The sequence below is a fragment of the Bidens hawaiensis genome, unplaced genomic scaffold (assembly GCF_021521415.1).
Source record: "Bidens hawaiensis isolate Kalapana, Puna unplaced genomic scaffold, B.hawaiensis_p1.1 tig00028488_1, whole genome shotgun sequence".
Taxonomy (NCBI): Eukaryota; Viridiplantae; Streptophyta; class Magnoliopsida; order Asterales; family Asteraceae; genus Bidens; species Bidens hawaiensis.
Genome location: NW_027494654.1, coordinates 60,969 through 73,343, shown reverse-complemented (window position 1 = coordinate 73,343; position 12,375 = coordinate 60,969). Strand labels below are relative to the sequence as shown.

The following is a 12,375-nucleotide window of genomic DNA, read 5'->3' as shown; positions in this document are numbered from 1 at the left end:
TAAGATTCAAGTATATAAAGCATTTAGTTTGATAAGTATGAAATGTCACCCCAAAACGAAAGATGAAAAAAAGGGGTATGAAAGTACTCACCTCGATTGATGAACCAAGAAATAAACAGATAAATAAATGAAGCTCGAATGGTAAACGAACAGATCCAACTTGAAACAATAAACACCTTAGCTAAAATGAATAATGTAATATATATTAATGTACTTGAAACCATAATGAAACTATATTGGAAACATTGAACGAGGAGGTTCGGTTGTTAAATCGGGTTATCGGTTAGTTTGTTAATGATTAGAGACTCGTACTTAACTAATAATTAGAATAAAAATAATATCATTTTATTGGGACTTTTTAATAACTAAACCAATATTAAATAAAAACAACACGAGCTTAATAAAAGAGTTCGGTTTTATAAAGATGAATAGATAATAAAGTTTATAATAATATTATTAATAATAAAGATAGTAATGATAATAATAATTTTAAAGAGATATGTTATATATATATATATATATACACGTGTGTTTATATATATTTATAGATATGTAAGATAATGATGATAATAATAATATCAATAATTATTATTAATAATACTTATATAGTATAATACTAATAATAATAGTTAAAGAATAAAGATCTTAGTATTAATTAAAATGTTGTTGATAAAAATAATAATAATAAATAATATTGAATGATACTATATCCGATGTTGGTTCGATTTTCTAAATAAGTTCACAAAATAAATATAGTTATATTATCTGCTAGTAATTAATGGTAAAATATGATTTTAATAGATAATAATAATATGAGTTTTAATAATATTAATAACATCATTAATAATAATAATAATAATAATAATAATAATAATATTCCATTTATTATTAAAATAATGGTAAAAATAATTGTTTTGGTTAATGATAATAATAATAATAACCGTTAAAACTAAAGAGTTTTATATATTTTTATGGTTTTATACTAAATATACAACTTGTAACAATGATAACACGAACTCGGTTTTAACATGGGACTCGAACCCGGGTCTTGACGAGACGACCCAAAAATCCAAATCCCGAAACACAATAAGTTAACAAACGAATTCCATAATTTAAATAACAATTTAAAACCAAACTCGTTCTAACGTATATAACCAAATATATATAAAACCGGTTATTAACGAATTTAAAATCTGATAATCGATATAAGAAGTTTAATGACACTAACACCCAATTTATATACCTTTTTCGTGTTCCCGAGTCGAAACTGTCGAAGAGAGAGAGGCGGCTGAGAGAGAGAGAGAGAGCCGAAAAGAGAGAGTGAGAGAGACGAGCTAAAGAGGGAGAGAGGGAAACAGTGGCCGGAACGCCGGTGCCCGTTTCCTCGGTCGCCGGAGAAGCCGAAGGGGAGAAAGAGAGATAGAGAAAGAAGACGAGGGTGAGAGATAGACGGAGGGGGTGCAACACGGTGGCCGTAGTGCCGTCGTGGCTTCTCGCCGGAATCCGGGTTCGCCGGAAAAACGCAAAAAAGGAGAAAGGGGTGGCTGTGGGTTTGTAGTGGTGGTGGTGCGGTGGGCTGGAGTGATGGCTGCGGTGGGGGTGGTGTTCGGAGGTGGTGGGGTGTCACCGAACCGCTTGAGCTCGCCGGAAAAACGGCCAAGGGAGGGTGGTGATGGCTGTGTGTTGTGTGAGTGTGTTGGAGGTGGTGGCCGGAGGTGGCGGTGCTCGTCGGAGACGGCGGCGGCGGCGGCCAGGACAAGAGAGAAAGGGATGAGGCTTGATGTTTATGTTAGGGTTAGGTTTGTGTTGGTGGTATATGTATTGCATATTTTCAAAACAAGCCCTCCAAGTTCTAATGGTTGTTTACAACGAGTTTAAAGGTTTCTAATGCTTATAACAACTTAACAAAAACTCAGTTTGAACCCTTTATGTTTTCTTAACGACACTAAAATATGACAAACATCGATATTAGTTGAGATCGATGTCTATTATAATATTATATAATAAATAAATAAGGTTCTAAAGTGTTGAGTCGGTTTTTACAAAAATAGAAGTTTACAAAACTAATACAACTCGAGACTCGAATTTGACGGATGTTACACAAACGGCCACGAGCCAAACATAAAGGTCAGGAACCTGATAATAACCCAAGCGGCCATGCGCCAAACATAAAAGGTTGGGGAACCTCATAATAAACCCAAACGGCCATGCGCCAAACATAAAGGTTGGGTCCTTGATAATAACCCAAACGGCCATGCGCCAAAAATAAAGGTTGGGAACCTCATAATAAACCCATACGGCCACGCGCCAAACATAAAGGTTGGGGAACCTTATAATAAACCCAAACGGCCATGCGCCAAACATAAAGGTTGGGTCCCTGATAATAACTCAAACGGCCATGCGCCAAAAATAAAGGTTGGGAACCTCATAATAAACCCATATGGCCACGCGTCAAACATAAAGGCTGGGGAACCTCATAATAAACTCATACGATTATGCGCCGAAAAAAGGTTGGGAGCCTTTATCCACCCATAAGACTACGCCAAATATAAAAATGCGAGCCGGACACGCTACGGTCCCATCGCTTAAGACGCGATCCTCTAAAAGCGCATACGCACCGTTAATAACGCCAAAGTTAAGATTTATGAGCTCAACGCAGGAGATTACATCATCCGCAACAACAAGACATCAAATGCGCAAACGCCCGAAAATTTATTGCCAAATTCGGAAGGAACTTATCAAATTGACCAAGTCCTAGGCAAGGACACTTATGCACTGATTCTACTCGATGGCACGTCGGTTCCACAAACTTGGAACGCGGTGCAACTACGGAAGTGTAATTAGTAAATCGATTTCATTTTACACAAAAGCGGGCTGAAAGCTCAGATATTAATGAAAACGATACTCCACCGTTGGCAATCTAAATTGGCGTTAATGTAAACAAAACTCCGTTATACGCGCATAAACCAAACTTACCATCATGATCTAAAACCTCTTAAAACCCAAAGACAAATATAAGTCTGTTATTCTCGGATAAGCCCAAAGCAAAGTGGACATACATGCAAAAGGATACATGCGGTAGGCACTGGGTCCAAAAACCACTAATACTTACCCTTAGGCACTCCTAATAAGTTCATAGCTCCCCTTTCTTTGGAAATGGCAACTACAGACTTGGGGGACTTGTAGAGGTAGGGTATCAAACCCCCGGTACGACCATTTACTTATTACATAAGATGTTATATTTGTTATGATTATTATTTGGTTACTAACTAAGGCCCAATGGGCAGGGGGGTTGTGGAGGTAACCCCTAACCGGGCTTGGCCCATTAAGGTTAGGGTTCATGATGGTTGCCATGAAGTCTTCTATATAAGGACCTTCATATCTCATTTGAAAGGATCCTCTTTTGGACTCTCATGGCCACCACCAATATTTTTGTGTCTGTAAAAAAGAGTTTACTCTTAGCAGTCACCTCCACTCCCCCCGATCTTTCCATGGCAGGTCTCGAGCAACTGGAAAAGAAGATCGAGATGCGGGTTCACATGTGTACCAAACCGAAGAGAACATCCATCTGACCCGGGAGGGGTGAGATCTCATGTTCCTTCTTGTAACCCATCGTGGGAAATACTTAACCATTACCCTCGAATTAACGTGTTAGACCTTGAGGGGTGGATTTGTGTTTCTTCAATAACAATAGCCAAGTCAACATAATGTACATTTTCTTTACTTTGCATAGCTTATCTAATAGTAGGTTAAGAATGATCGTTTATAGCTTTTGTAAAGAAAGGATGCAAATTCAATTTAGCTTTCCTTTTTCTGTTTGATCATCTATTTCCAACTTATTTGCCACCATCTTAGACATCAATACTAGATCCAATGTCACTAGACGTACCTCTCGCTTTAGCTCTCCACTTTCTTTCAGAATTCCTTGCATAGTGAAACAAACGTCCGCTAGGTACTTTTAACCTAGCGGCTGAGTTATTCATTCTAGTTATACCACCACCACACAATACATTTTTGAAAAAAAAAATCACATATATATAATGTTTTACCTTTCTCATCTTTTTGACAAGTTATATACTCCCATTCTTAATCTGATTTTGTTCTAAAAGTTGACTGAACATGTTACTCGGTTTGATCATCATCCATATTCTACAAACAAGCAACTTTTTTTAAAAAAAAATATCACCATATATAATCAACAACTATTTAAATAAAAGCAAGAACTGAAATTCGAACTCAGCGCTATAATTGGGAACAGATATATAGATCAATGGCAATATTGACAAGAACTAGAATATTGATCCATGGCAATGTTCAGAGCTCTTCCATTCGATTGTATAGGAAGTGAAGCTAAAGGCTGCTAAGTTACAAATTTTTATCAGCCGCTAAGTTAAAAGATTTAATAGGGAGGTAAATGAATCACTGGGCCACTAAACATGTTTCAAGTTTAAACTGGCCTTAAACTTGCAGTCTGGTATGAACCGGTATTACCGCCTTCAATGGCGGTTCAGCATTTAAACCATTTGCCCAATTAACGGGGCTAAACGTACCGGTCACTTCCCCAACAACCAGTTAAACAAACTGGTATTATCGTCCGGTATATACCGACTTCATTCAAAAATTAAGATACGCATTGTAGCAATATTATTTGTAATCATAATCAATGCATCAAAGAAACAAGGTCAACCTATGCAAAAACAAAGAAACAAGTCATACACGGCAATTGGTACACCTAGTAGAAGCTTAACGATGGATATCCTAGTAACAATATTAAGAAAAACATGTTGCAGTTTCAGTAAATACAATATCAGAGCAAGATAAGACAGTAATTGAGAAACATGGGTAGCATGTCAAAATAAATTTTGTTAAAACTAGATTATAATATAAGTGCACCATTCACCAATCAATGCCCAGATTTCTTGAATGGAAAAGCTTGTCAATGTACACGATGACAATAGCTGATGCAGTAACATAATTTTGCATCTCAGTCTTTGCAGATACTTCTGTAAGTAACAAACGAAAAGTCACTACCAAAATCAATAATTAAAAAAAGACAATGCAATAACACATAAACAGAATCAACTGTGTTTAATAACCCCCCATTTTCTTTTCTTAACTACCACAAATCAAGCAATATGTACAATGGCTCAAGATGTTCTCACAATTGCCATATAATCTCAAGTTTGACCCATTTGGATCGTTTCCTTTAAAGCTATTTTATACTTTACTCATTGGCTGTTAATAACAAAACATAGACTGGACCTATTCGTAAAGAGAAAACTTCCAAAATGAACACATGATAAGTTAAAGACCCTTAAAAGAACACTGATTTTACAACTTTTGAAAAATGAACTTGTAGTTTAATAACAGAACCACACTCCGCGTGGTGTACTTTGTGCGATTCCGGCTCCGCACCCACGTGGCATACTTAGGAAGTTGACAGTGTCATTATAAACTGTGCTCAACCACCCGCCACATGGCGTCCAACGTTTCAGTTTCAACCGTCACACACCTGGACGTATGCTTGTTTTGGCGGGACCGCACTTGTTAGGTTAAAAAAAAACATTTTCATGTTCAACTTTCTTTTTGAAAAACTAAAATACCATCTTATATTTACAAAAAAAATACCCTCAAATATCAAGAGCATATTCATTTATATGTGCTTGTTTATTTACATTTTCAAATATACTTATTTATAATACTAGTGGGGCACTCATTCACATATTCCTTCGTTTATGATCGTTTTAAATCTTTAATTTGACTTAATTGGCTATAGTATTTTGACTTTATAGTTACTTTTAAAATGCGGTGCATTGTTGAATCATTAAAGTATTTCAAACTTAGATTCTCTAAACTATAGAATGATCCACTTCTCTATTTAATGAATCCTAATAAACCAATTCATAACTATAGATACCACCCAGGTCTGTCTTGCAGGTTACGACTTATAATCAAGCAAACCCTAAGCTCTAAACCACGTCCAACCTTCAAATCTACAATCATGGCTACTTTGCCTTCAAATAAATATGCCCGACATCGTCTCAAGAGTGTCGGTGAAATCTGGCTTGATTCCCGTGTGTAAACAATGAGTCTAACCTTGAAACCATGCATGCCTAACAAGTAGTGAACGATCCGAAGCTCATCGTTCACTACTCGGTAAGCAAACATGGTTTTTAAGGTAATAATCATTGATGTAGTTGAATCATAGCTGTCTTACACAACGGAAACAAACCAAAATGCTTTTGAGAAGATATCAAACATATTTTGTTGAAGACAAATGCGTCATGACTGTAAATTTGAAGGTTAAAGACATGGTTTAGAGCTTAGGGTTCGCTTGATTATATGTTGTATACCCTACACGACCTTAGTGGTAGCTATAGTTACGAATCCATTTATTACGATTTAATAAATAGGCAAGTGAATCATTCTATTTGTTTTGAGAATTTAAATCAGTTTATTAACATGATTCAACAATGTACCGACATATTAAAAGTAATTATAAATCCAATATAAAGTCTAAATACCATAGATGACTAAAACATTAAGCCATATGAAAACTTTGAAAAAGAACATAAGCAAAGTAATATATGAATGAAGGACCAATTAGCATTACAATATCTAATAAATAAGTTTAAATAAATATATAAAAGTTGTAAACAAACTAGCAAATATAAATGAACAATCACGCCCATAATATTTGGTTATTAATTTATTCATTTTTTTAAAAAACTTTTACAAACATATAAAATGTATTTTAGTCTTTGGAAAATAAATGAAATTTGAAATTGTTTTTAGGTAAAAATTATTTTCTAAGTACAAAAAAAGACTAAAAAGGAGAAATAGTTTCTAAAAAACAAAAAATACAAAAATAATAAAACCTTTTTTTAGCCAAACAAGTGCAATCCCGCTGAAAAAATTTTCGACCAGGTGCTTGATTGTTAAAACATTTGACGTCAGTGCATCATGTCACATGGCAGGCAGTCTCACACAGAGAACCACCTCCAAGAACTTTTTCTTATAAAACAACGTGTCATCTTCCTAGCTACGCTACGCTACATACTGCACAAAGTATGACACGTGGAGAATGATTCCATTCTAAAAGTACAGGTTCATTTTTGGAAGTTAAAAGGTCAATGTTCATTTAGGGATCTTTGACTTTTCATATGTTCATTTTGAGACTTTCTCCATCATACAATTAGGTTGGCCAAAATTGCCTTCGTTATCTATCACCTCCATATTACACAAAATATGATTCCTAAACATCTTTATTAGTAATTCACAGATATGCTCAGTCATTCACTCGAGTTTTATGTGTGACTTATAAGTGTAATTTTCAATTATTTGTACAACTTAATACAGTTCATTCATTCATTCTTGTAGAAAAAGATCAAATTAGGATGATCTAGCACATCGTGAACGGCCAAAACTCACCCCGTCTTTTCAATTAAATTCTCTTAACTATTTAAACTTTAGATTACTAAATACAAAATAACAATGAGAAGCTCACCGTCTTCATTAAGCTTTTGCAAGAGCTGTTGCTTTGTGGGAAGTGCATACATTCCGGCAGCAACGGCTTTTCGTATAGCCCATCCATGATACGGAGAGAATACTTGGCCATAAGCTTTGGACGCGGGATTCTTCAAAGAATTATCCCTATAACATAAACACAGATCAATCAAGATACTAAAAACCACACAAAGCTTATTCATTTAACACAATATTTTACATAATCTTTACTTTAAAGTAACTAGACCAAAATCCAAATTCATCTATCTAAGAGTATTAAAGCAAAGAAACTTAAAAAAGAAAAACTTACTCTGAAGCAAGAATCTGCTCAAACAAGACTCTAACCATATCCAAGCCGCGCTTGACCCGCAAAAGATTCCGGGTATGACTACCGGGCTTCCTGACACAATTGTCCTCAATATCCTTTGCCATCATCGATTGCACGGTCGAAACCGACACGGAGGTCTCACAAAGATCGTTAACCTAATTAATACCCAAAACAAACAAACAAACAATCAATCAATCAAAATCTTGAAAACCCAATAATAATTTGAGGGTGAATGGTAGGTAGTACCTTGGCAACATAGTCCATTTCTGCGAACTTAAATGCGATACCGAGGCATCGGAAGAGAGGGGAAACGAGAGCACAGGCACGAGATAAAGAGGCAAGCTCAAGGTCTACCTCCACCTCCGGTTGTTGTTGTTGATTATGATTAGAGTTGTTGATAGTGTTGGCGATCGCGTTGAAGGCTGATGAAATCTTTCGAAGGGGTTTGTCGCCAGTGCCGGAATCCATTGCAAGCTTGTTAAATTAAACTACTTGCATTTGGGCAATAACCACTAGCCTTTGGTGCTTTATATACGGATATATTTTGGGGTGTTTTTTTATTTGATATTTGGGTTTCGGGTTACTCGGGTTGGGCAACTGATAAAACGAACACAATTCCATCTTTCAAAGAAAGATTTATGTTTCGATCTATATTTAAACAATAGGAAACCGTATGATTTTATGTCTTTTATTACTTGAGTCACCTTAACCTATTTGTTTAACTTTAGATCTTGTCTTTCACACGTACTAACACTCTATTAAAATTAGGTAGGGGTGTGCGTAAAACCAAAAAAAAACAAACAAACCGAACCAAAAAAATCAAACCGTATTAGAAAACGGCAGTTCGGTTTTCAACTTAGCAAAAACCGAAATATTGGTTTTGATTCGGTTTTGTATTGTTAAGAATCGAAAAAACCGAACCGAAATAACCAAAATTTGAAATTATCACAATATCTTAACCGCAAGTTCATAACCATTAAAGCAAAATTTACCGATGACTATTTGTTTAATTTTAACATATGGTTAATAACAAATATATTTGGTTTCTAGATATGGTAAGTAACTAATAGTACTAGGTTTTAATTTTGAATTTTGATTTTAAATATATCTTCTATTAGCTATTCATATTTGAAGTCCAAATATTAAATATTCTATTAATCATTAGTTTTTTTAAAAGAAATATCATGCCTAATTTCAATCTCTTGGGTTTTTTTCCCAAAAAAATGGCTCGATTAGCAAAACTGAAAAAATCGTATCCAAAACCGAACCGAGCTAAAAATCGAAAACCGAAACCGAAATGTTTAAAAAAATCATAAAACCGAAAGTTTGAGTAGGTTGTTGCTTACAGGGAAGCAGACGCGAATATTCTTGAGCATGATTAACGTTGAAGATACAAACCAAGGGGGGGATTGTTGGGTTAGCTATTAGTATAGTTTGTACTTGTTATTGGGCTATGTTGTAAACCGAGATCTCTTGGATCTCGGTGGGCTTTTGGGCTTGAGTGTATTGATAATATAAACAATTTAACTAGGTTATTTTGGGTTGGCCGTTCATAAGCAAGTGAGAGAGATATCGGTGTATGTTTTGTAACCGATTGTGCTTAAGAACCAGACGTCTAATATATGTGTGTTTTGAAGCATCTGCGTTGTGTTCTTAGTGTGTTTGTCTATATAGTCTTAAATCACTTTGTGTTAGTTTCCGCATAATCACAAAGTTGTGTGATATCACATTGAAAGATTCGTTCCAAGGACTTACAGTAGGTGTTTTACAACAACCATTATGCATTGATAATAAGGGGATAATGAACGGAATTATAGACCAAAACAAACAATACGCATTTTACAACTTACACTGATGATTCGAATTGCAGACCCAATAGTGAATACACATGCCCCAATCCTACAATTGGAGGTGATGGATTAGTGAATTTCAGACCCAAGTACATTATCTCAAATATTGTGACAATCGTTAATTTTCAAACTCAAAACCCGACGTCTTTTGAATTTCTTTTTTTTATATAATTCGAAAATTCATTTATTAATAAAAGTTGGTTATTCATGTTATTTATATTATTTTTCATTTATGTTTAAATTGTTACAAATTGGATCGTAAGTTTCATTTTATGTATTGTTATACCTTTATTCTCTTATGCAATTTTATACTTTTATTTCTCTTACTCGATCTTAAGTTCATTTTCATGTTACAAACTTTAATCGCGTTTTTTTATTCAAATCGTGCAATTAGTCAAATTCAAGGCCATCTTAATCAATTGATGTTTCGTGTGAATATTTTATGATGATTGACCATGATTTTAATGTTACAACTTTATCTATTATGATTAATTAATCATTATCAATGATTTTCAAACCTCTTAATCACCCTTGACCAAGTTTAGCAAATTAAACATCCTTGTTTCAATTTCCTTATGAATATTGTTTCATTCTCTTCTTCCAACCTTGCTATACCTCAATTTACGAATTTCACTTGTTCTTGCTTGTTATTTTGGAGTTCTTGCATACTTTGACATTTCAAAGTCTAGTCGTTCATGTTTTCAGGTTTCTTCTTTGTTCTTGATTCATTACGCGGGTATGTCATTTCATGTTATGTTATATTCCATCTTTTAAAACCTAATGCCTTGTTGTAACACCCCGGCTTAAACGGAAACGCCTGAGTGTGACATACAGATTGCTCAAAACACATGTGACAATATTAAGTGACAATATTTTCACTAATTTATTTAATAAAGGCATCAAGTACACAAGTTCATAATAAAATTGACAAAACCAAAACCGAATACATTCATAAGCGAATCGAGTTTGTTTTTGATGACCTATACTAATGTTAAATTAATCATAACATCATATTTTAAACTATTAAAAGCATGAAGTAAAATAACACAAACATACCTGGGGAATGAACACAAGAATAAAAAGAAGAAACTTGAAACTTGATTGATTTGACTTTTGATAGTCAAAGTAGGCTAAACACACCAAAATGAGAGAATAATAACAATACTTTGTAAATTGAGTTGTGGCAAGTGAAATTGGAAGCAATGAGCTCTATTTATTGGTAAACATGACCAAAGATTATAAAGAAGAACTAAATTTGGTCAAGACTTGTTAATAGATATGAATAACATTCAAAACCTTTAAAATGATTATAAAAGTTGAGTTGAAACATAAGGAATATATTCAACTAAGTTTATTGTCATAAAATTGAGTTGAAACACCTTTAAATCATTTAAAATTTTGTTAAAAAAAGAGTTAATGGAAGATCAAACATGTAACATAATCCTTGACTTGAATAAAATGCAATTAACTTATAAAATTCATAAAAAGGAATTTAGGATTAAAATTGTAAATATGAAATAATATTATTATAAGTTAAAAAAATAGAGTTTACTAAATACGAAAATCCGAAAGTTTAAAACGGTTCAGGCTTTTCAGGTTTAAAATTTACCGAATGTACACTTGTTGCAATCAATTTGACAAATGTGTTCGTTCATAAAAAAACAAACCCGGTTCGCTTATGTTGTAGATTTGATCAAGTTTGAAACTTTATAACATTTTAACATGCATAACATGTTTCTTTCATCTTTATCTCTAAAACCATAAAACTATCATGTTGGAACTAAACTTGACATTTTGTCAAGATTGTGTCCGACCAAAACCGAACCACTCACCTAAATTATTTTAGGCCCGTTTCACTTTTATTTTGGGAACGAGTCAGACCGAATTAACATGACTAACAACTATCGTAACTAAAACTTTTAACAAAAACTAAAAACATATAAATTATAACTATTTCGATAAAAAAATAAACTAATTGGAGTGAAATATATATTTTTCTAATAATCTTTTTTAAAAATCCAAAGGACGCACCGAACTATTCTTATTTTGCTCGTTTTGTATTTTTCTGGTTTCATATCTTTGAACCCCAAAATATTTTATATTGCCTAGGATTGCATGCAGAACCAAACACGTCCGGTTCACTCGCGTAAATATTATTCTTATCTTTTACAGATCGCTTTTTCTAGTTAGTTTTCATAACCCCTTTTAACACTTTTATATCAAGGAATGTGATCTTATCAATTGATTATGAAAGAGCAAATCATGTTTGGTCAATATGTTGGAGTGATTGTCTCCACACAATTAGGTTGCATATAATTTGTATTTAATAGTATCCCTAGATATTAGTCGTTGTATTGTATTTATATCTCTAATTGTAATTTTACAGTTTATGGTTTCATGTTACATTCAAAACATTAATGTGGTATCACAGCTCATATTTGCAACAAGAAAATATTTGATCCTATTAGCCTGCAAACCACCGTCCACCACCCTTAAATTTCTTTTCCGACAACCTGTATATTTCTTTTCCGGGCACTATGATCCCATCATCTCTAAAAAAATCTCTTTAAAAAATCACATCTACCTACATCATAATTTCAATGGTTACTTCTTCAAACATAACTACTTCTCCGTCTATATCAGTTACGTTTTGCAAAACCTATTGTCCTATCGCCGCTACAACTATCATTT

General features: G+C 33.9%; 1 protein-coding gene across 1 annotated transcript; it reads right to left on the bottom strand.

Annotated features, from left to right (window-relative positions):
* Window positions 1-4,857: 4,857 nt before the first annotated feature.
* LOC143577187 (accelerated cell death 11-like) lies at window positions 4,858-8,316 on the bottom strand. The gene is made up of 4 exons (XM_077061093.1): window positions 8,081-8,316; window positions 7,817-7,989; window positions 7,508-7,653; window positions 4,858-5,003 (listed from the first exon to the last, which is right to left on the bottom strand). Exons 1-4 carry the CDS (start codon window positions 8,300-8,302, stop codon window positions 4,897-4,899), a joined length of 648 nt encoding a protein of 215 aa, XP_076917208.1. The 5' UTR covers window positions 8,303-8,316; the 3' UTR covers window positions 4,858-4,896.
* Between the last annotated feature and the right edge of the window lie 4,059 nt (window positions 8,317-12,375).